Source organism: Oncorhynchus clarkii, chromosome 1 (genome assembly GCF_045791955.1).
Source record: "Oncorhynchus clarkii lewisi isolate Uvic-CL-2024 chromosome 1, UVic_Ocla_1.0, whole genome shotgun sequence".
Classification (NCBI taxonomy): domain Eukaryota; kingdom Metazoa; phylum Chordata; class Actinopteri; order Salmoniformes; family Salmonidae; genus Oncorhynchus; species Oncorhynchus clarkii.
The window spans coordinates 62,267,955-62,294,072 of record NC_092147.1 but is presented as its reverse complement, the minus strand read 5'-3'; the positions used below and the strand labels follow the sequence as shown (position 1 = coordinate 62,294,072).

Here is a 26,118-nt window from a genome sequence, read left to right as displayed (position 1 = left end):
AATAAACAAAACATACAGTCAATAATACAGTAGAACAAAAGAAAACAAAAAGTCTATATACAGTGAGTGCAAATGAGGTAAGTTAAGGAAATAAATAGGCCATGGTGGCGAAGTAATTACAATATAGCAATTAAACACTGGAATGGTAAATCGGCAGAAGATGAATGTGCAGGTAGAGATACTGGGGTGCAAAGGAGCAAAATAAATAAATACCAGTATGGGGATGAGTTAGGTAGATAGATGGGCTGTTTACGGATAGGCTAAGTACAAGTGCAGTGATCTGTAAACTGCTCTGACAGCTGGTGCTTAAAGCTAGTGAGGGAGATGTGAGTCTCCAGTTTCAGAGATTTTTGCAATTCGTTCCAGTCATGGGCAGCAGAGAACTGGAAGGAGAGATGACAAAAGGAGGAATTGGCTTTGGGGGTGACCAGTGAGATATACCTGCTGGAGCGCGTGCTATGAGTGGGTGCTGCTATGGTGACCAGTGAGCTGAGATAAGGTGGGGCTTTACCTAGCAGAGACTTGTAGATAACCTGTAGCTAGTGGGTTTGGTGACGAGTATGAAGCGAGGGCCAACCAACGAGAGCGTACAGGTCGCAATGGTAGGTAGTGTATGGGTCTTTGGTGACAAAAGGATGGCACTGTGATAGACTGCATCCAGTTTGTTGAGTGTTGGAGGCTATTTTATAGATGACATCACCGAAGTCGAGGATCGGTAGGATGGTCAGTTTTACAAGGGTATGTTTGGCAGCATGAGTGAAGGATGCTTTGTTGCGATATAGGAAGCCGATTCTAGATTTAATTTTGGATTGAAGATGCTTAATGTGAGTCTGGAAGGAGAGTTTACAGTCTAACCAGACACCCAGGTAGGTATTTGTAGTTGTCCACGTATTCTAAGTCAGAGCCGTCCAGAGTAGTGATGCTGGACGAGCGAGCAGGTGAGGGCAGGGATCGATTGAAAAGCATGCATTTAGTTTTACTTGCGTTTAAGAGCATTTGGAGGCCACGGAAGGAGAGTTGTATGGCATTGAAGCTCGTCTGGAGGTTAGTTAACACAGTGTCCAAGGAGGGGCCAGAAGTATACAGAATGGTGTTGTCTGCGTAGAGGTGGATCAGAGAATCACCAGCAGCAAGAGCAACATCATTGATGTATACAGAAAAGAGAGTCGGCCCGAGAATTGAACCCTGTGGCACCCCCATAGAGACTGTCAGAGGTCCAGACAACAGGCCCGCCGATTTGACACACTGAACTCTATCAGAGAAGTAGTTGGTAAACCAGGCGAGGCAATCATTTGAGAAACCAAGGCTGTCGCGTCTGCCAATAAGAATGGTGTGATTGACAGAGTCGAAAGCCTTGGCCAGGTCGATGAATACGGCTGCACAGTAATGTGTCTTATCGATGGCGGTTATGATGTCGTTTAGAACCTTGAGCGTGGCTGAGGTGCACCCATGACCAGCTCTGAAACCAGATTGCATAGCGGAGATGGTATGGTGGGATTCGAAATGGTCAGTAATCTGTTTGTTAACTCGGCTTTCGAAGACCTTAGAAAGACAGGGTAGGATGGATATAGGTCTATAACAGTTTGGGTCTAGAGTGTCACCCCCTTTGAAGAGGGGGATGACCGCCGCAGCTTTCCAATCTTTGGGAATCTCAGACGATACGAAAGAGAGGTTGAACAGGCTAGTAATAGGGGTTGCAACAATTTCGGCAGATAATTTTAGAAAGAGAGGGTCCAGATTGTCTAGCCCGGCTGATTTGTAGGGGTCCAGATTTTGCAGCTCTTTCAGAACATCGGCTATCTGGATTTGGGTAAAGGAGAAATGGTGGGGGCTTTGGCGGGTTGCTGTGGAGGGTGCCGGGCAGTTGACCGGGGTAGGGGTAGCCATGTGGAAAGCATGGCCAGCCGTAGAGAAATGCTTGTTGAAATTCTCAATTATAGTGGATTTATCGGTGGTGACAGTGTTTCCTAGCCTCAGAGCAGTGGGCAGCTGGGAGGAGGTGCTCTTATTCTCCATGGACTTTATAGTGTCCCAGAACTTTTTTGGGTTAGTACTACAGGATGCAAATGTATGTTTGAAAAAGTTTGCCTTAGCTTTTCTAACTGCCTGTGTATATTTGTTCCTAACTTCCCTGAAAAGTTGCATATGACGGGGGCTATTCTATGCTAATGCAGAACGCCACAGGATGTTTTTGTGCTGGTCAAGGGCAGACAGGTCTGGCGTGAACCAAAGACTATATCTATTCCTAGTTCAGACCCATTACGGATGCAGGCAATGAGGCAGTGATCGCTGAGATCTTGATTGAAAACAGCAGAGGTGTATTTGGAGGGCGAATTAGTTAGGATGACATCTATGAGGGTGCCCGTATTTACGGATTTGCGGTTGTACCTGGTACGTTCATTGATAATTTGTGTGAGATTGAGGGCATCAAGCTTAGTTTGTAGGATGGCCGGGGTGTTAAACATGTGCCAGTTTAGGTCACCTAGTAGCACGAGCTCAGAAGATAGATGGGGGGCAATCAGTTCACATATAGTATCGAGGGCACAGCTGGGGGCAGAGGGAGGTCTATAGCAAGCGGCAACAGTGAGAGACTTATTTAGACTTTCTGGAAAGATAAATTTTTAGAAGTAGAAGCTCAAATTGTTTGGGTACAGACTTAGCCTGCAGAGCTCTGTATTACTTTCTATCTTTGCAGTAGATTGCAACACCGCCCCCTTTGGCAGTAATATCTTGGCGGAAAACATTATAGTTAGCAATGGAGATTTCAGGGTTTTTGGTGGTTTTCCTAAGCCAGGATTCAGACACGGCTAAGACATCTGGGTTGGCAGAGTGTGCTAAAGCAGTGAGTAAAACAAACTTAGGAAGTAGGCTTCTAATGTTAACATGCATGAAACTAAGGCTTTTACGTTTACAGAAGTCAACAAATGAGAGCACCTGGGGGGTGGGAGTGAAGCTAGGCACTGCAGGACCTGGATTAACCTCCACATCACCAGAGGAACAGAGGAGAAGTAGGATAAGGGTACGGCTAAAGACTATACGAACTGGCCGTCTAGCATGTTCAGAACAGAGAGTAAAAGGAGCAGGTTTCTGGGCATGATAGCATAGATTCAAGGCATAATATACAGACAAAGGTAAGGTAGGATGTGAGTACATTGGAGGTAAACCTAGGCATTGAGTAATGAAGAGAGAGATATAGTCTCTAGAGATGTTTAAACCAGGTGATGTCATCGCATATGTAGGAGGTGGAACAACATGGTTGGTTGAGGCATATTGAGCAGGGCTAGAGGCTCTACAGTGAAATAAGACAGTAATCACTAACCAGGACAGTAATGGACAAGGCATATTGATATTAGAGAGAGGCATGCGTAGCCAAGTGAACTTATGGGTCCAGTGAGTGGTTGGGCTGGCTGGAGACACCGCGATTCAGACAGTTAGCAGGCTAACAAGCTAACAGTTAGTAGGCCGGAGCTAAACAAGCTAGCAGCTAGTAGACCAGTGCAAGCTAGCAGTTAGCAGACCGGGTTAGCAAGCAAGCAGTTAGCAAGGGCTAGCAGTTAGCAGACCGGGCAGGCAAGCTAGCAGTTAGCAGACCAGGGCCCGGCAGTTTAGCAGTTAGCAGACCGGGTTAGCAAGCAAGCAGATAGCAGGGGCTAGAAAGTTAGCCTTTGGGGGGGGACGTCGCAATGGGGGTAAGTCTGTTTTTGCCTCTTTGTGCGGTGACGTCGATAGACCAGTCATGGAATTAGTAGGGTTCCATGTAGCTCTAGGTAGCTAGCAGGCCGATATTGTAGCCCTGGAGTATGCTTCGGTGGCAGCACAGGAGCCCTGGTCGGGCTAGCTTCAAGCTAAATTGGTGCTTGCTCTGGGATGGAAACGCTAGCCAGGAGTAGTCATCCGGGATTGCAGTTAGCTAGTTGTGAAGATCCAGATGAAAATGTTCAGTTTGCGTTAGGAAACCGGGGATAAAAATAACAGGTCCGTTATGCTCTGGTTAGAGTCACGTTGTTCGAACTGGCGAGAGCTTTCCGAGCTGAAGGTTAGCTGATGACCGCTGGCAATGGTTTGCTGACTGATATCTGGTAGTTAGCTGGCTAGCTTCAGTTGAGGGATTCCAGATCCGAAGTAAATAGAAATAATTTAGGAAAACAACGCAGATCCACGCCACATTGGGTGAGGCGGGTTGCAGTAGATTATTTAGATGATGAGGTTTAGCAAAATATTTTAAAGTATATGCGACGAAAAATATGTAAAACGATATATACAAGGGACACGACAGGACAAAGACGTCTGACTGCTACGCCATCTTGGATTACACAAACTCAGTATCGTAATCTTATTTCTTTCCCCTTAAGAGGCATTGGAAGAAGACAGAACGGATCCATAAAACACATTTAGTGTTTCATCATAGTGGTTTCTGACTTGTGGTCAAACTTGCTCAGGTAGAACAAACTTACAAATTGAAATATCACTGAGAAAACAGAAAGGTATCATAATGTATTTTTTCGCCAACATGGATTCAGAAGTAAACATCTAGTTTGTCTAAAGTATCTTATCTGTAACCTTATTACAATGCGTTTCCTTGTAACATAACTGATTACAGTTTTAAAAATGTAATCAGATTGCATGTAACTGATTTACATGTAATCACTTACTCCCCAACCCTGATCTCTGTCAGATTTGTTGCATAGCATTTAGAATGTAGATGTAATGTAGCCGGAGATGTAGGCGTTTGAACTGAATGTATCAGCAGCCGTAAATGGGAGAGGTTTACGATTCATGTACTGAATGGCCTTTCACACTGTACTGCTATCACTCTCCATTGATCTGAATGGAACTGAAGGTAGAGCGTTGCTTAGCTGGCTCCTTGGAGCATGTCCAAGGAAGTGTCTTTATGTGTCCAATCGAACATGTTCCCTGTGTTCAGTGGAATTCTCAAGGTACCACAGCGAGCCAGTACACTGCAATGATCTCAGATCAGTAAGTAGAAGTGCGTCCGTGCATGTAGTGCCAGGCAGTGCCAGCATTTTCTAAGCTTTTCCTAAAACTTTTGAACCCTTGACCTGCGTTTTTATTTAGCCAACATCCACAAAAATCATAATTATGGTAGTGACTGATTTGAATGACTGTAAATCCTCTATATTCCCCACAGCTTTTGTTAATTCCTACAAGCACAATGCTTTCTCCTGATTGATAATGTGTGTTTTTGTGTAAGTGTATTTGTGTATATTGTATGTTTATATTTGTGCGTTCACATTTGCAATACCGTATTACTGACATGATTTCAGTCATGGAGAATCATTCATTTTGATTCCCCTCCTCCCCTCCCATTCCAATAACGCACCAGTCTCTCCTTCTCTCTAGATGAATGAGTTCTACCCTTCCCGTCCTCTACTCCTCTCCCTGACCCTCTCCCTGGTGTATTCCTCTCTTCTCCAGATGAGCCTCTGGAGCTGCCCCTGTTTCAGCTGATCCCGTCCCAGAGACAGGTGGTGTTCCGTGGGGACCGGCTGCCGCTGCAGTGCACTGTGTCCTACCTGGACCCCTCGGTCACGCTGCTCTGGCACCACAATGGCGACGTCGTCCACAGCAACGAGGACAGGGGCGTCTACGTAGAGGATACCCTGGTCCATGACTGCTGCCTGCTCACCGGGTAGGGGGAATCGGGGACGTGAATGGAGAGCTAATCTCTCTCGCTCGCTGTGGCACAGACACACTCATGCGTTACATTTGTGCAATGCAGCACTCACTCACACATTCACATGCATGTATGAGCTCATGCGGTACAGTTTTGCCGTACACAACCACACACTCACAACACTGCATCTCGCTAACCATGCTCACAAGCACTAAGCACATCAGAAACACACTCTTCCCCTTCTCTCCCTTATTGTAGCCGAGATTTACCTTGTGTAATCGTCCTCCCTTGATAGGGATTTGAAAGGACAGGGACAGAATTGGGTTGACCGCGTGCCACTGCCTCTGAAAGCTAATCTGTGCCCCTCTCAGGACGTTTGCCGAGCGCTCCGGGAACGTTGCCGGAGTGCTTGGCGATCACAAGCTAACAGGAACAGTTGCTGAATCTTAATTACAGTGATAATGGGAGCAGCAATGCTGGGTTTCTCACATTTCGGGGGCCTGTTGTCGCGTTTCCTCTTCCTGTCTTTGTTTTCTCACCATGCTGTTGTTACTGTTAGCTTAGCGGCAGACCTGGTTTCAAATACTATTTAATATCATTTAAAATACTTCATCAGTGCTCAATTAAGCTTGCCTGGCTTATTGGACCAATCAAATCTTCCCAAACCTGTAAAACCCGCCCATCTGGTCCTCTAAGCAGGCTAAAGTAAACACTCAAAATATTGGAAAGATTTCAAATAGTATTTGAACCCAGGTCTGCTTGGCTTGGCGGTAAGCAGGCTCATATGGAGGAGCACATTGCCATTGATTAGTTTAACTGCTGCTACGCTCTGAGCCGGGGGCTCTAACATAAATTTTGATGGTGCTGACAGAAATATGTTTCCCTGTGTCAACAGGGCCGGAATGCTTGTTGTCACGTTTTACATAGCACATCTCTTTTCCCAGTTCTGGAAAAGATACCAACCCAGAATATTGTATCTCCCACTGCTCCCAATTTGACCAACATTGCCACTTGTAATTTATGATGTTGAAGTTTACTCTTATGTTCTATTCTCTATAGCTTTGTGGCTGAGTTGATTATCTCAAAGTATGAGGATGAGTGAAAAGTTATGTTGCATGACCATTTATCTATTGCGCTTGGCTAACAGTATTCAGTGTTACTCTTCGTAATTTGAATTTGTATTGATAGATTGTTCTGTAGCGGTCTGACAAAATGGAATGACTTAGCATTGCCTCTCCAATGAGGTCTGTAGTTCACACCTGGCTGCTCATTACGAACTGGCGAATGGCTGTGGAACACTCATAGCTAATGGCAACTAACAGCTGTAGTGTTAAGTTGTGAATTGTGTCCATCAAGCTGCTCTGGTGAATGTATCACTTGTATATGTGAAGGGATTGGAGAGTGATTATCACATGCCTGTGTTCTCTACAGCATACACAGCAGAGCAGAGTGGCCTTATATAGAGCCCAGTGTCCATTGTTAGGTGGTGTTCTGTTCTAATGGGCCTGTCATGCCAAATAGTGTCCTCTTGACAAAAAGTGTCCCCCCACTTGGTCACAATGGGACTCGATAATCAATGGATTTCACATGACTGGGCGAGGTCGTAGCCAGAATCAGAATGAGTTTTTCCCCCCAAAAGGGCTTTATTACAGACATAAATACTCCTAAGCACTCTTGAGAGTCTCACCTTTCTATAGAGGGAAAGATGTAGCCCAAACTGTTCTGACGCTACAGGCAGAAGTTGGCAGATCGGCGGTACTAACCTCAGATGAGTCCTGTGACGCTTCTGGGGGTTGTAGAGCAAAATGGAGAACACCATCATGTTTGTCATGAGTCTCATATTTCCATATATTGGTCATACTAGTTTGTAGGCCATTTTTGGGATGGCTTATAGTCTGGCAAACACTGCTGTAGCTAGGCCACCTTCCACCACAGATTTCTCTTGCTTAAACAGACTTTAATGGGGGCTTTTTTATTATGCTAATTACAGTTATATGGGGCACGGTCATCGACTCTAGGGATTTTTAAACACGTTTTGTTTAGATAATAAGATGAAAACATGACTTGAACTACTTTTGGGTACCTTGTTAACATTTTAACAACATGAAAAGTCATGTCTTAAACGGTTCATTTTTCGGGAAAATGGCGAAGAAAATGTGTAAACTGGACATGAACTTACCTTTCAGATTGCAGCGTGAGTATCACTTCATTCATGTGCAAATCAGTTCAATTCATACACTGGCTCATCTGGCTGGCAGGTGTTGAGCTCACCTCCCCTTGTCATGTCTTACTAAAGTAGGCTTTCATTAGTCCTATTATGCTACTTTGTTCCTATCTCCCTTCCTCCACCGCGTGGCATATAGGCATAGCTCAGTAATTCAGCAGGACACTTGTGGTTGAATATAATGCAGGACACAACAGACAGTTGAATCATTTTGAACCTACCTGTCAATATTTAAGATTGAAATATGAAAATGTTGCTCTTTTTGTGGAACAGTTGTGTAATGGTGTAAGTGGTTGATTTCATTGAATATACCCACATTTAATATACCCACATGGGTAACTAGCTAATGTCAACACATAAAAAAATAAAGAGCAATTTAGTTGAGAAAACAGAAGTATGAATGACAAGTAAAGTGCATCATATGAGAGGAGGATCCTCAAAAAGATTTGGCAGAAGTAGTGTATGGCTGTTCTTTTTCATCTCTCAGTTCTGGTGTGTGGGACAGAGAGGAGGTGGGTTCTACGGGTGGTTCTGCACATCACTTAACCTCCACAGGCAGCCAGTCTTGGAAGGAGGACTTCCAGGCACAGCTGCTCTCTTCGCTGTTGGAGTGTTTGCAGTGCTAGTGTATGTAGCTCATCTGTGTATCTCACTGTGCCTAGGATGATATGGCAAGTGCAGTTTCTTAACAGATTCGATTAAGCAACATGACAATAACAGTAGCTGTAGACAGCTGTAGATAATGTCATGAAAAGTGGGATCTTGGAGAGTGGTTGGTCATGGATCCAGGTCTAGGGAAGGGATGCGGTAGGCAGAATGGCAGAGCCCCTAGATCCTGGCGAACAAGAGCAGAGGGAAAAGGAAAGGGGAGCAGACAGATGAGTAGGAGACAGAAAGAAAAACACACAGGTTATATATAGATCAGGGGTTCGTTGAGCAGAACACAACGTTTTGGAATGGTTGGATGTCAATATGTTATGTAGAACAAACATGCCTCTCCGACATGCACAGTGCCTTCGGGAAGTATTCCAACCCCTTGACTTTTCCCACATTTTGTTACATTTACAGCCTTGTTCTAAAATTGAATAAATATACTTTTTTCTAAGCAATCTACACACAATACCCTATAACGACAAAGCAACAAACACATTTTTTTTTACATTTCAAACAGAAATACCTCATTTACATAAGTATTCAGACCCTTTGCTATGAAACTCGAAATAGAGCTCAGGTGCATCCTGTTTCCATTGATCATCCTCGAGATGTTTCTACAACTTGATTTGAGTCCACCAGCGGTAAATTTAATTGATTGGACAAAATTTGGAAAGGCACACATCTGTCTATATAAGGTCCCACAGTTGACAGTGCATGTCAGAGCAAAAACAAAGCCATGAGGTCCAAGACATGAGGTCCATAGAGCTCGGAGACAGGATTGTGTCGAGGCAGGGATCTGGGTAAGTGTACCAAAACATTTCTGTAGCATTGAAGGTCTCCAAGAACACAGTGGCCTCCATCATTCTTGAATGGAATAAGTTTGGAACCACCAACTTTGGAACCACCTAAAGCTGGCCGTCCAGCCAAGCTGAGCATTCGGGGGAGAAGGGCCTTGGTCAAGGAGGTGACCAAGAACCTGATAGTCACTCTGACAGAGCTCTAGAGTTCCTCTGTGGAGATGGGAGAAACTTCCAGAAGCACTCCACCAATCAGGCCTTTATGGTATTTTTTATTTTATTTTTTTATTTCACCTTTATTTAACCAGGTAGGCTAGTTGAGAACAAGTTCTCATTTGCAACTGCGACCTGGCCAAGATAAGGCATAGCAGTGTGAACAGACAACACAGAGTTACACATGGAGTAAACAATTAACAAGTCAATAACACAGTAGAAAAAAGGGGAGTCTATATATACATTGTGTGCAAAAGGCATGAGAAGGTAGGCAAATAATTACAATTATGCAGATTAACACTGGAGTGATAAATGATCAGATGGTTATGTAAAGGTAGAGATAGAGATATTGGTGTGTGGTGGTAGAGTGGTCAGACGGAAGCCACACCTCAGTAAAAGGCACATGACAGACCGCTTGGAGTTTGCCAAAAGAACCTAAAGATTCTCAGACCATGGTCTGATGTAACCAAGATTTGCTTGAATGCCAAGCGTCACATCTGGAGGAAACCTGGCACCATCCCTACGGTGAAGCATGGTGGTGGCAGCATCATGCTGTGGGGATGTTTTTCAGCGGCAGGGACTGGGAGACTTGTCCGGATCGATACACTCACATATGCTGGGCTACAGCAGCTCCATCTCGCCCTCTAATAGGCTAGGTAGAATTGTCACCATATTGCTTATACCTTTCAAACCACATCAGGTCTACACAGTGCATAGGGTGTAAGGGCTAGGGTTTGATTTGGGATTCAGGGATAGGTTCTTTGTCAATTTGTCTTTCTTCGATTCCTCACATCCTTTCTCTTCACGTCCTTTTAAAAAAAGGATTGGAGGAGAATGTCTGTGGATGCGAGGAAGAAAAATCACCTAATTACTGACTGCTGTCACACAACTGTCATGCTGCATGAGAAGGAAGTAAAAGTCCTGTGCACGTGCACAGATGCTCACCATTATCTTTATGGGTGCTGACAAGTGCAGCCATTTTCTTTTCCCTCACTTTGCATTATCTCACACTGCTGCTTGTGTTCACATCATATCACTGAGTCTGCGTTTAAGCATGTGCATTACGTCGATAAACACATGAATTTACTCACTCATTTATCAGGAGGTGACTGCATATTACTCTTGATATTGCATGTTAAATTAAATTGAATCAGCATCAGCTCATTAGTAAATGTGTGGACAAAAGAGAGAAGGGAAGCACTGCAGAGCAGAATACAAAGTGCCATTAATATTAGGATGACATACTGTACATAGAAATACAATGACATTATATTGACACCACTTAAAATATGAACTATAAAGGCATCACTATAACATATTACTACATACAGTGCCTTCAGAAAGTATTCATACCACTTGACTTATTCCACATTTTGTTGTGTTACTGCCTAAATAAAAAAAGGACTTCATAGATCTCCACCCATCTACACCCAATACCCCATAATGACAAAGTGAAAACATGTTTTTACAAATTGATTGAAAATGAAATACACAAATATCTAATTTACACAAGTATTCACACCCCTGAGTGAATACTTTGTAGAATAACCTTTGGCAGCGATTATAGCTGTGAATTTATTAGGGTAAGTCTATAAGAGCTTTGCACACCTGAATTGTACAGTATTTTCCCATTATTCATTAGAAACAAGCTCTGTCAAGTTGATTGTTGATCATTGCTGGACAGCCATTTTCAAGTCTTGCCATAGATGTTTAAGTCAAACTTTAACCAGGGCACTCAGGAACATTCATTGTTGGTTAGCTACTCTTGTTAGGATTTGGGATTGTGTTATAAGTTATTGTTCTGCTGGAAGGTGAATTTGTCTCCCAGTGTCTGTTGGAAAGCAGACTGAACCATGTTTCCCTTTAACACTCTGATTTTGCTTGTGCTTATAGCTGTATTCCGTTTCTTTTTATCCAAAGAAACCTCCCTAGTCCTTGCCGATGACAAGCATACCCATAACATGATGCAGCCACCACCATGCTTGAAAATATATAGAGTGGTAGTTAGTGATGTGTTTTGTTGGATTTGCCCCAAACATAACGCTTTGTATTCAGCACATAAAGTTAATTTCTTTGCCACATTTTTGCAGTATTACTAAAGTGCCTTGTTGCAAGCAGGAGGCATGTTTTGGAATATTTGTATTCTGTACAGGCTTCCTTCTTTTTACCATCCTCAGTTTTCTCATATTTTATAATCACCATTGGCTTCATGGTGAAATCCTTGAGCAGTTTCATTCCTCTCCGGCAACTGAGTTAGGAAGTATGCCTGTGTCTTTGTAGTGACTGAGTGTATTGATACACCACCCAAAGCCTAATTAATAACGTCACTGTGCTCAAGGGATATTCAGAATCTGTTTTTGTATATTTACACATCTACCAATCAGTGCCCTTCTTTCCAAGACATTGAAAACCTTCCTGGTCTTTGTGGTTGAATCTGTGCTTAAAATTCACTACTCGAATGAGGAACCTTACAGATAATTATATATAGTTGAAGTTGAAAGTTTACATACACCTTAGCCAAATACATTTAAACTCAGTTTTTAACAATTCCTGACATTTAATCCTAATAAAAATTCCCTGTCTTAGGTCAGTTAGGATCAATACTTTTTTTTAAAGAATGTTAAATGTCAGAATAATAGTAGAAAGAATGATTTATTTCATATTTTATTTCTTTCATCACATTCCCAGTGGGTCAGAAGTTTACATACTGTAAGGGGTGCGTAACTGATGGCACGGAAGTCAGACGCAGGAGAGCAGAACTAGGTAATAGCCAGAGTAGTTTAATTGCAAAACCAACGGCATAAAGAAATAACCAACATGGGTACAAAACCTGACGCGCACCATTAAACATGTGCACAAGCACTTACAACAAACAATTCCACACAAAGACATGGGGGGGAACAGAGGGTTAAATACACAACAATAAATGAGGGAAATGAAAACAAGGTGTGTAGGAAAACAAGACAAAACAAATGGAAAATGAAAAGTGAATCGACGATGGCTAGAAGACCGGCGACGCCGACTGCCGAACGTCGCCCGAACAAGGAGAGGAACCGACTTCGGTGGAAGTCATGACACATACACTCAATTAGTATTTGGTAGCATTACCTTTATAGTGTTTAACTTGGGTTTCGGGTGGCCTTCCACATGTTTCCACAATAAATTGGGTGAATTTTGGCCCATTTCTCCAGACAGAGCTGGGGTAACTGAGTCGGGTTTGTAGGCCTCCTTGCTCGCACATGCTTTTTCAGTTCTGCCCACAGATTTGCTATTGTATTGAGGTCAGGGCTTTGTGACGGCCACTCCAATACCTTGACTTTGTTGTCCTTAAGCCATTTTGCCACAACGTTGGAAGTATGCTTGGGGTCATTGTCCATTTGGAAGACCCATTTGCGACCGAGCGTTAACTTCCTGACTGATGTCTTCAGATGTTGCTTCAATATATCCACAAAATGTTCCATCCTCATGATGCCATCTATTCTGTGAAGTGCACCAGTCCCTCCTGCAGCAAAGCACCCCCACAACATGATGCTGCCACCCGCGTGCTTCATGATTGGGATGGTGTTCTTCGGCTTGCAAGCCTCCCCTTTTTCCTCCAAACATAACGATGGCCATTATGGTCAAACAGTACAATGTTGTTTCATCTGACCAGAGGACATTTCTCCAAAAAGTATGGTCTTTATCCCCATGTGCAGTTGCAAACCGTAGTCTGGCTATTTTATGGCGGTCTTGAAGCAGTGGCTTCTTCCTTGCTGAGCAGCCTTTCAGGTTATGTCTATATAGGACTCGTTTTACTGTGGATATAGATACTTTTGTACCTGTTTCCTCCAGCATCTTCACAAGGTAATTTGCTGTTGTTCTGGAACTTGGTCCTTCAGGTGTTTGGAAATTGCTCCCAAGGATGAACCAGACTTGTGGAGTTCTACAAAGAATAATTCTGAAGTCTTGGCTGATTTCTTTTGATTTTCCCATGATGTCAATCAAAGAGGCACTGAGTTTGAAGGTAGGCCTTGAAATACATCCACAGGTCACCTCCAATTGACTGAAATGATGTGATTTAGCCTATCATAAGCTTCTAAAGCCTTGACATAATTTTCTGGAATATTCCAAGCTGTTTAAAGGCACAGTCAACTTAGTGTATGTAAACTTCTGACCCACTGGAATTGTGATACAGTGAATTATAAGTGAAATAATCTGTCTGTAAACAATTGTTAGAATTAAAATTACTTGTCATGCACACAGTAGATGTCCTAACCAACTTGGCAAAACTATAGTTTAACAAGAAATGTGTGGAGTGGTTGAAAACTAGTTTTAATGACTCCAAACATAAGTGTATGTAAACATAAACTGTATGTGGGGTCCAGAGATGGGGTAGTCATTAAAAAATCATGTTACCCACTATTTGTTAACACATAATGAGTCTGTGCAACTTATTGTGTGATTTATTAAGAACATTTATACTCCTGAAATGATTTAGGCTTGCCCTAACAAAGAGGTTTGACACAGAATCTCAATTTAGTAAATTTTACATTCTGTCACGCTCATGATTAAAGACAGACCAAGGCGCAGCGTGTGTAGAGTTGCACATCTTTAAGTCTGTGAAACTTCAAAACAATAAACCAATAACGAAGTGTGAAAGTAGTGGTGCACATGCACAAACACAAAACAATATACCACAAACACAGGGGGGAAAAATGGCTACCTAAATATGATCCCCAATTAAAGGCAACGATTACCAGCTGCCTCTAATTGAGAACCATACAAAACACCAACATAGAAATATTGAGCTAGAACACCCCCTAGTCACGCCCTGACCTACTACACCATAGAGAACCAAGGGCTCTCTATGGTCAGGGCGTGGCATATTCAGGCTGGAAGATAAATATATATATATATTTTTTAAGTCAAGGGGCATGAATCCTTTCTGAAGGCACTGTATGAAGGGGCTTAAACTAAATCACCACTATGCGGCAGTAGTAACACATTAATGACTAGGCCATTACGAATGACAATGGACAGAATAAGACAAATTCCTATAAGGACATCGGAAAAGATAGGACCTAATAAAAAAAGCAACATGCGTCATCTTAGGCTTGACCAACTAATAATTACTAACCCTCTTAACAGTCCTGAAAAGGCACACTAACTTGCTATAATACCCCAAATATTATGCGTATGAATACACAAATATAATACCCAGAGTTTAAGAGCCTCATTGAACACCACATCCGTACCCGGCCCAGGGAAACAGTACAAAAGAGGCCCTAACGGATTCCGGAGTCCCGAAGGAAGGCTTTGAAACCAGAAGTGGATGCTATGCTGAGGATGGGGGTCATTGAAGAGTCCCACAGTGCATGGTGCAGCCCCACCGTGTTCGTGCCCAAACCGGACGGTAGCCTCCGCTTCTGTAATGATTTCCAGGGTGTGAACAACATACGCTTATTTGACGCCGACCCCATCCCGAGGGTGGCCGAGCTCATTGACCGATTGGGAAAGGCCCAGTACATCAGCACCATTGACCTGACCAAAGGATATTGGCAGGTACCGTTGGCAGCCTCTTCCCGGGAGAAGACGGTGTTCTCGACACCAGACGGTTTGTACCAGTTCCAGGTGCTACCGTTTGGTCTCCACGGAGCCCCGCCCACATTCCAGCGACTGATGAACAGAGTGCTTCAACCTCACCAGCAGTACGCAGCGGCCTATCTGGATGATATCATCATCCACAGCCAAGGTTGGAAAAAGCACCTGACGCGCCTCCAGGCGGTGCTGGACGCGCTCAGACAAGCCAGGTTGACCGCGAACCCCAAGAAATGCAAACTAGGGTTCAAGGAGGTGGAGTACCTGGGGTATTTGATAGGACGGGGGAACGTCAAGCCCCAGGAGAGGAAGGTTCATGCAGTACGTGACTGGCCCATTCCACGCACCAAGACACGGGTCAAGTCCTTCCTGGGACTGGCAGGATACTATAGCCGGTTTATCCCCAACTTTGCAGCTATAGCTTCCCCCCTCACATATCTAACCAGGGCCCGTCTCCCGAAAACAGTGAAATAGACGGGCGAGACAGAAGCGGCAGCAGGTCAGCCACCAGGGGGAGACTCGTCGAGACCTGGTGACAGACGGAGTATAAATCACGAGGCGATGGCTCCATCTGCTGGACGTGCCAGGTCTTGACGGGCTCTCCGGCCAGGACTAATTGGGGCTGATTGGGAGCTGGTTAGTAATCAAGGGCTGATTGCTCACCAGCTGTGCAAGGCCCATACAGCTGCCAGAAGGGCAGCACACACGGGGGATCAGGAGTATGAGGAGGGAGTTCAGTTTTTTTGCCCGACAGGATACAGCAAGACCCGGAGCCCAGAAGATGGTATCCCGGAGAGGTACTCATGGGGGAGACCTGTCCTTTTCTTTTTTGATTTATTATTTAAATAAACATCCTTGAAACTGAGCTAATCATACTCTTGACGTCTTGACCAAACGCCCTGGTCTGCCACAACAGACATACATTGGTATTCGATAGGTACTGATATTGCTACAATAACTTCACTGCAACCGGGTTTCCTATAATCTACTAATACAGGTTATGCATTTCCCTGGTACAGGCCAGAGCATGTCCTATACTTTTAGATATCGTCTGAAACCAGCCTCTCTTATGGTGGACCCAGGTACAATCTGTTCACTCACGATGACCAGAAGATTAATTCATGGAGTTCACTTTTTAGCTCAGGGCGTTATCCCCACCTGCTTCAAGATGTCTATTATCATCCCTGTGCCTGGGAAAGTAACTGAACTAAATCACTACTGACCCGAGTGCTTCGACAGGCTAGTCAAAGACTTCATCACCTCCTCCCTCCCAGACACACTCGATCCTCTCCAATTCGCCTCCTGCCCCGACAGATCCACAGACGACGCAATTGCCATTGCACTGGGACTGAACTCCTCCCTATGCAACAGGGTCCTGGACTTCCTGACTCTCCCTTAACATCTGCAAAACAAAGGAGCTGATTTTGGAATTCAGGAGGAAACAGGCTAGGCACACCTCCATCCTCAACGAGGCCGCCGTGGAGACGGTCAAAACCGTAAAGCTTCTCGGCATACAAACCACATGGACACCGTGGTGAAGAAGGCACTACGGTGACTCTTTAACCTCGGGAGGCTGACGAAATTTGGCCCAGAGTACCCTCACAGTGTTCTACAGGAGTACCATCGAGAGCGTACTGTCGGGATGCATTACTGTTACAGATACAGGTATCCTGTGTGTGTGTATTTCTTTTCTCTCCCTCTCCCCTCACAGGTGGCAATCATCATTCCCCAATCAGTCATCAATCTGAAGACACACCTCCTGTTTCCATTACCCAATCACATCCCCTTTCCCTTGGTTTAAAAACCCATGCAGTTGTTTTCCCCAGGTGTCTCTCCCTCTCTCTTTGTATGCAGAGATCTCTCTTTTGTTTTTGCACCTACATGTCACTTTGTCCGTTATCCTGTGAGTATTGCTTTGTTATGGTGTTTGACAGTTTGTTTTATGGTGGGAAAATGGGGTACCAAGCCAAGTCGCCCATGGGCATACACTACCCGTAGGAATACTTTGTCTAAATACCCTAGTTAGAACTGGGCGGACCACCCTCTGTATTTTATTGGTTAGGTAGTTATCTGGATTGAAGCAGGCTAGTCTAGCTTACAGGTGTTTTTGGATATTTGTTTCTTTCCTTGGGTCCAGCTCAGCCCCTTTTCCCGCCCCCCTTTACCGTGTGTTTAAAAATAAACCAATAGTGTTTGAGGGTAGATTTAAGTTGTCTGTGGTTATTAGTTCTCACTGTTCCCTTTTCACTGTTATAATTTGCATGAGTTATGTTACGGGTCTTGTTTCCATCCCCCTTAGACTGCAGGGCCATAGGGATTCATAACATAAGTGGGGGCTCATCCGGGATCTGTCATTGCTGACACCCATGCCGCTCGTGCAGATTGTTGTCGTGGTCTAGTTCAGTGTTGAGCGTCACAGCTGGGCATAGCTGATGTACGGGGCTGTAGTGGAGCAGGTTGAGAGCTTCAAATTCCTTGGTGTCCACATCGACAACAAACTAGATAGGTCCAAACACACCAAGACAGTCGTGAAGAGGGCACGACAAAGCCTATTCCCCCTCAGGAATCTAAAAGTATTTGGCATAGGGTCCTGAGATCCTCAAAAGGTTCTACAGCTGCAACATCGAGAGCATCCTGACCGGTTGCATCACTGCCTGGTACGGCAATTGCTCGGGCCTCTGACCGCAAGGCACTTCAGATGGTAGTGCGTACGGCCCAGTACATCACTGGGGCAAAGCTGCCTGCCATCCAGGACCTCTACACCAGGCGGTGTCAGAGGAAGGACCTGAAAATGGTCAAAGATTCCAGCCACCCCAGTCATAGACTGTTCTCTCTACTACCGCATGGCAAGCGGTACCGGAGTGCCAAGCCTAGGACAAAAAAGGCTTCTCAACAGTTTTTACCCCCAAGCCATAAGACTCCTGAACAGGTAACCAAATGGTTACCCGGACTATTTCCATTGTGTGCCTCCCCCAACCCCTCTTTTACGCTGCTGCTACTCTCTGTTTATCTTATATGCATAGTCACTTTAACTATATATTCATGTACATACTACCTAATTTGGCCCAACCAACTAGTGCTCCCGCACATTGGCTATCTGCATTGTGTCCCACCACACGCCAACCCCTCTTTTTACGCTTCTGCTACTCTCTGTTCATCATATATGCATAGTCACTTTAACGATACCTACATGTACATACTACCTCAATCAGCCTGACTAACAGGTGTCTGTATATAGCCTTGCTACTCTTTTTTTCAAATGTCTTTTTACTGTTGTTTTATTTCTTTACTTACCTACACATACAAAAAAAAATCGCACTATTGGCTAGAGCCTGTAAGTAAGCATTTCACTGTAAGGTCTACTACACCTGTTGTATTCGGAGCATGTGACAAATAAACTTTGATTTGATTAGTTTGCTATTTGTTGGCTCTGTTTTGGTAGTAGTTCAAAATGTCTACTTTTGATTTGAAATCCTTTTTGGATAACCCTACGTGGGAGGTTTTTGACAAATGTCGTAGAGTTGATTTACTGACCTTTGCTGACCATTATTCAGTAGCTATTCCGCAGAGCGTAGTTAAGGCGGAGGTTAAACAGCTGGTGTTAAATGTATTGTTGGAAGAGCAGGTGCTTGTATTACCGCTGCCTGAGCCTACTACCCCTGTAGGGGATGTTGCTGCTCCTGTAAACCCATTGGTGTCTGAGAACGAGGGCGAGGCTAAAGCTCCAGCCACATTGCCCCGTTTTGATCCACTCTCCCCACAGTCAACCGGTGATGCCAGGAGGGATGTCCGTTCAATACAGTTCCAACTGGAGGCGGAAGAGAGCCCAAATTAGACGAGAGACTCTCCAGTTGGAGGTGTGTAAAATTGAGGCAGAAAAAGAACGAGACCAGCGACATTTGGAGATGTGTAAAATGGAGGCAGAAAGAGACCAGCGGCAGTTGGAGATGTGTAAAATGGAGGCAGAAAGAGACCAGCGGAAGTTGGAGATGTGTAAAATGGAGGCAGAAAGAGAACAGAAGCAGATGGAGTTCAAAATGCGCCAGATGGAACTGGAGGCAGAGACAGTGAGGCTAGCCTCTGTTCCTACTGTGCCTGTTAGTGAGGCGTCCTCACCAGCTGTAGCTTCCAACACTTTTGACATTAGTAGGCAGATTGCCTTGGTACCTTTGTTCAGAGAGTCAGAGGTTGACTCCTATTTTTGTGTTTTTGAACGTATAGCCGTAGCATTGAAATGGCCTGGTGCCTATTACTTCAGTGTAAATTAACTGGTAAAGCCCAAGAGGTTTTGTCAGCGCTACCTCCTGAAGACAGTTTGAATTATGAAGTGGTCAAAGCTACTGTTCTTCCGCCTATGAGCTTGTGCCTGAGGCATACCGACAGAGATGTAGGTCTCATAGAAAGTCTTCTAGTAAGACTTATGTGGAAGGGAAATCTGTTTGATAAATGGCATGCTGCTAGTAAGGTAACTGATTTAAACTCTCTCCGGGAGTTCATCTTGTTGGAAGAGTTTGTAGTTTACCTAAACGAACAGAAAGGTTCCTCCCTGTCAGAAGCGTCTGTGTTGGCAGACGAGTTTGTGTTGATGCACAAGAGCGTGTTTTCGGGTCGCACTGAGAGTAGAGCCACTGAGTTGCTTACTTTTAGCCTTAGTCGGCCAGCAGTAGTATATCAAGCACGCCAGAAAAATGAGCGTCCCTGTTTCTATTGTCAGAAGGTGGACATATGATTAATGCTTCCTGCTAAAACGCAAACAAGAGATGCCTCTTTGTGCCAAGCTGCCAACAGGTGTTGGTATAATTCGTACGGTTGTGAGGTCTGAAACGAAACAGGTGCCTCAGGGTAACTGTAGTTTGAAAGACCCAGTCCCCTACCACAGTTATGAACCGTTCATTTCAGGGGTTCGTTACCCTAACGAATGACGAAGCGTCTCAGCGTCTGGTTAAAATCCTTAGAGATATTGGTGCGGCGCAGTCGTTTATATTGTCTGATGTGTTTCCCTTATCCGACGATACATACTGTGGTTCCAGTGTGTTAGTTCAGGGTATTGTAATGGGTTTTGTCCCAGTGCCGTTGCACTTTGTGAAAGTACACTCTGAGTTAATCAGTGGAATATTCAGAGTGGGGGTACGTCCTATGTTGCCAGTAAAAGGTGTTACCTTTATAATGGGTAATGATATTGCCGGAGGAAAGCTAGTACCCGTATTGGATAAAAGTGACCACTCTCTCTCCAAAGAGCTGGCACAGAGTTATCCACATGTGTTCCCCGCTTGTGCTGTCACTCGTGCTCAGGCACGACAAGAGGGTGACGACAAGTATGGTAACTACCGCAAGGCACTGCAGAGGGTGGTACTTCAGCCAAATTCACCATTTTGTATTTATTAAGGATCCCCATTAGTTGTTGCCACTCTTCCTGGGGTCCAGCAACATTAAGGCAGTTATATACAATTTAAAATATTACACGACATTACATTTCATAACACTTTTAACAACACATTGTGTTCCCCCAGGCCACTACTCTACTATCACACATCTACATGTGTGTAGAGTGTGTGTCTTATCATGTGTATGTGTCGCTGTGCCTGTGTCCCTTCACAGTCCCCGCTGTTCCATAAGGTGTATTTTTATCTGTTTTTTAGATCTGATTCTTCTGCTTCCATCAGTTATCTGATGTGGAATAGCGTCCCATGTAGCCATGCCTTTACGTAGTAATGTGCGCCTCCCATAGTCTGTTCTTGACTTTGGAGATATGTCTTGTATGCATATGTGTCCAAGCTGTGGGCTAGTAGTTTAAACAGACACCTCCATGCATTCAGCATGTCAACACTTCTTCCAAAAATAAGTAGTGATGAAGTCAATCTCTCCTCTACTTTGAGCCTTGAGAGATTTACATGCATATTATTAATGTTAGCTCTCCATGTAGTACATTTAAGGGCTTGCCGTGCTGCCCTGTTCTGAGCCAATTGTAATTTTCCGAAGTCCCTCTTTGTGGCACCTGACCACACGACTGAACAGTAGTTCAGGTGCGACAAATCTAGAGCTTGTAGGACCTGCCTTGTTGATAGTGTTGTTAAAAAGGCAGAACAGTGCTTTATTATGGACAGACTTCTCCCCGTCTTAGCTATTGTTGTATGAACATGTTTTGACCATGACAGTTTACAATCCAGGGTTACTCCAAGCAGTTTAGTCTCCTCAACTTGCTCAATTTCCACATAATTTATTACAAGATTTAGTTGAGGTTTAGGGTTTAGTGAATGGTTTGTCCCAAAAACAATGATCCTAATACATAGACACACTATCTTTACTCAAGGCCAGTGGCATGCCATCAATAAAGATTGAAAAAGTAAGGGGCCTGGACAGCTGCCCTGGGGAATTCCTGATTCTACCTGGATTATGTTGGAGAGGCTTCCATTAAAGAACACCCTCTGTGTTCTGTTAGACAGGTAACTCTTTTATCCACAATATAGCAGGGGGTGTAAAGCCATAACACATACATTTTTCCATCAGCAGACTATGATCGATAATGTCAAAAGCCGCCCTGAAGTCTAACAAAACAGCCCCCACAATCTTTTTATCATCAATTTCTCTCAGCCAGTCATCAGCAATTTGTGTAAGTGCTGTGCTTGTTGAATGTCCTTCTCTATAGGCATGCTAAGGGTCTGTTGTCAATTTTGTTTATGGTGCATTCAGCATGTCAACACCTCTTACCAAAACAATTAGTGATGAAGACAATCTCTCCTTTACTTTGAGCCTTGAGAGATTGACATGCATAGTATTAATGTTAACCCTCCGTGTACATTTAAGGGCTAGCCATGCTGCCCTGTTCTGAGCCAATTGCCTTTTTTCCAAGGTCCATCTCGTGTGGTCAGATGCCACAAGAGATTGACATCATCACTACTTGTTCCAGCTTTGTTTCCAGAAGGTATCAAAATTGTCAATAAATGTTACACCTGTCACACGGAGCAGAACAGGTGAACCCAAGAGCAGACTCAGACGAGGAGACTGGGATGAGGTAACCAAGGTATTTAATGAAACACAGGGGGAAGATGGGGTGCAGGCCAGGGGAAGCTCGGGCAGGTTGCAGGAAGCCTAGAGTGATGGCTGAGACTGGAGCGAGGGGAGTTGGGACTGGGTAAGCAGGTCCGGAGAGGAATCCAAGGACGCAGTGGAGTAGGGGGTCCTGCACGGATTAGCAGGACTGACGAGACGTGGGACTGGAGACGGGTCAAAGTCAGAGCAGGCAGAACTGTAGCGGAGAGGAGAAAGCCGTCAGGCATGGGTAAACAGGCATAACTTGAAAACAGGATCTAAGCAGGAACAAATGTCTAAAATGACTGAGCAGAGATTATGATCTGGCAGCGTAGAAGTGGCAGGGCAGAGTATTTGTAGAGGTCTTGTTTATGGAATAGGTTGCAGCTGGTGGGGATCTGCTCTACCTCCTGCACACCTGTCTCTGCCCACACAATCACACACACACACACAGAGAGAGGAAGAGGGAGAGAGAGCACTGGAAGAGTGGCAGCCGGTTAGGATGAGAAGTTGAGGGCAGATGTAACAGCACTCAAAGAGGTGCAATGGTCTGCTGAAACGTTCAATGCCATGATTTAGGAAGGGCATAGGGCCAGATATTATGGGGCAGGACACCTACAACACCAGGTGTCGCAGGAAGGCCAAAAAGATAATTAGGGACCTCAGCCAACCGGGCTACGGCCTGTTCTCCCGCTTCCATCACTGTGACGTGGGCAGTACAGGAACATCATGTCTAAAACTAACAGACTGGCCAATAGCTTCTACCTCCAGACCATCAGGCTTCTGAATAGACACTACTAGTCAGCTACCTGCTCCCCCTGTCCCCCTCCTCGCCCCCCCTCCCCAGACTATCTTAAATAGTGTAAGTAACCTGTAACTTCCATAGCATTCTCCCCAGTCTTTTGACTGCACGCTCCTCCATTTCCAGGCAACTCTCTCTCCGCATGCCTCATAACAATCAGAACATAGCAACCAGCATAGTAACAAATGCTATCGATTTTTTTCTTTCATTACATAGCCAGGCAGAATTTGTCAAGTTTTAGCAACGGCCCTAGCAACGGGCGCTGATAGCTTATCGAGTCCCATTGTGACACCAGGGGGGACACTTTTTGTCAAGTGGACACTATTTGGCATGACAGGCACTCCTTATGCAATCTAACTAAATTAAGTGGCTCTAGGTTGAAAAGGTGTTTTGTGACATTCATCAGTGTTAGCCAAGCCCTCTGACCCCTCACAGCAACACACACACGCTTCAGGAACACACTCTAGCAACATGCGCACACACATGCGCTCATGCACACACACATGCATACACGCAGCTGCAGAGACACACACAAATACACAATCTCCAGTAACACACACACACAAACCTGAGGGGAGAGCTAATCGCTCTCGCTCGCTGTCGCACAGACACACTCAGTTGTACACACACGCGCGTGCACTCACGCGTTTCAGTTGTGCAGTGGAGTTGTGCAGTACACACACACGCATACATGTATGTTGTGCAGTACACACACACAAACACATCCTCACATCACTGACATCGCTGCATCTCGATAACCATGCTCACGTGCACTGACAGGCGATCGCACACATCTGTGCACATACACTCTCACACTCCCAATGATCCTTTTCCACCATTGTGTCCCAGAGCGGAATGTGATGGATTTTTTGTCTCATTCTAATTCTGATTAGGCCTCACAATTAGCCAACATTTTCCCTTGTATATACAAATTATGCAATTCTCTCCCTCCAAGTGGAACCTATATGGTAATGTTGCACTTGGCAGCCACTGGTTCAGTCAAGCTTTCCCAGCAGCACGAGAAAGGCGAGCTGGAACTGAGGAACTGCATTGGTTGCACTGTAGACTGTTGAGTGTATAAAATGGCAGTCCAACAAAAACGCCACTCTCAACCCAATCTGAACCTCACCTCTACCCTGCTTCTATATCATCAAGTGTGTCGACAGACAAGCAGGGAATTAGAGAGAGGGGGAATGTCTGGCCTTGGTGCTCTCATTAAATAAAGGATCAGAGATTAGTAATGCTCTGGCCTCTCCACCATGCCAGGAGCAAGGTCCATGTCAATGCCAGTTTAACTACGTGAGGTCATATTTGTAGTCATTATGCTCTTTTTGTTGATGGAGTTAACCTTTAAATAATGTCTTCTGAGTTGTGTATGTGTGTAGCCCTGTATGGAGAGGAAAGTCTAAACACACAGTATTTATCATGAAGTTTAATTAAACCCCCCAATGTGTTATTTAAGGAATAAGGTATGAGGGGGTGTGGTATATGGCCAATATAAGATGGCTAAGGGCTGTTCTTATGCGCGACGCAACGCGGAGTGCCTGGATACAGCCCTTAGCCGTGGTATATTGGCCATATACCACAAACCCCCGAGGTGCCTTATTGCTATTATAAACTAGTTACCAACGTAATTAGAGCAGTACAAATAAATATTTTGTCATACCCGTGGTATACGGTCTGACATACCACATCTGTCAGCCGATCAGCATTCAGGGCTCGAACCACCCAGTTTATAATTGAACTTAAACCCCACCAATAAGTCATATTGAATCTGGACTTTATGATCTCTACTAAGGTGATCCCAAAATGTTTTCATAGCTTTTCTGTCACGTCAATTGAGCATAGGCACAAGCCAAAGTTGCCCATACTTCATTCTTCAGAGGGTGCGATGCTACACAATGTGTAAGTGTAAACATTCAGGATATGTTACGTCGTCTTGCTGTCACTGTCTACTATGGTAAAGCACTCTGAAGCTGGGAAAAGTGTATGTGTGTTTGTGCGTGCGTGTGATTTTGTGTGTGTGCACAGGTGTGCATGTGTTGTATGCATCTACAGTGGGGCAAAAAAGTATTTAGTCAGCCACCAATTGTGCAAGTTCTCCCACTTAAAAAGATGAGAGAGGCCTGTAATATTCATCATAGGTACACTTCAACTATGACAGACAAAATGAGGGAAACAAATCACATTGTAGGATTTTTTATGAATTTATTTGCAAATTATGGTGGAAAATAAGTATTTGGTCAATAGCAAAAGTTTATCTCAATACTTTGTTATATACCCTTTGTTGGCAATGACAGAGGTCAAACGTTTTCTGTAAGTCTTCACAAGGTTTTCACACACTGTTGCTGGTATTTTGGCCCATTCCTCCATGCAGATCTCCTCTATGTGTGCGTGTGCCATGCATGTGTGTGTGTGTGTGTGTGTGTGTTTGTGTACACTGTATATATCATTTAGACTCCGCTCACAGGCACAGAATGATAAGATCCTCCATTTCCATATTTCATTCAGATTCTAGGCCAAAATAATTTTGTGTGTGTGTGTGTGTGTGTGTGTGTGTGTGTGTGTTCAGTACAATTCAGTCAACAATTTGGACCCACCTACTCATTCCATTTTTTTTTACTATTTTCTACATTGTAGAATAATTGTGAAGATATCAAAGCTATGAAATAACACATGTGGAATCATGTAGTAACCAAAAAAGTGTTGACTCCGAACCCGCCTGCCTGAACACTCTGCCTGCCCCACCTTTGACCCCCTCTAGATTATCGACCTCTGCCTTACCCTGAGCCTGCCTGCCGCCCGGTACCGTTGCCCCACCTCTGGTTTACTGACCCCTGCCTGCCTTGAAGTTCTTCCAAGATGGCACAGCAGTAAGAGGTGTTTGTTTTCGTACCATGTAAATATTTCGGTTTTTTCAGTTTTTTTTTGTGTACATTTCATTATTTCAATCTCTTTTTTCCATTTTCGAATAAAATATACCTTCCTGTAACCCACCTTCCCCAATGTGGTACAGATCTGCTATTTTTTAGACCTTATAACTGGAACCTTCATCAGAAGCTAACCAGCTAATTTGCTATTTAGTCATTGTTAGCCACTGCTAGCGGTCTTTATCTTTAGCTTGGTCACCAACCGCTTTAGCCAGGACAGCCCGGAAAATACCTGCCAGTCTGCACAGCACGATATC

At 44.4% G+C, this 26,118-nt stretch overlaps 1 protein-coding gene across 2 annotated transcripts in view; it reads left to right on the top strand.

Moving 5' to 3' along the window:
- Positions 1–26,118, top strand: part of LOC139410176 (adhesion G protein-coupled receptor A3-like) — a 278,756-nt gene that overhangs the window by 89,356 nt on the left and 163,282 nt on the right. For both annotated transcript variants that reach the window (XM_071155639.1, XM_071155632.1), the window contains exon 7: positions 5,437–5,650. In XM_071155639.1, the coding sequence (XP_071011740.1) occupies positions 5,437–5,650 (214 nt within the window). The remainder of the gene's footprint in view (positions 1–5,436; positions 5,651–26,118) is intronic.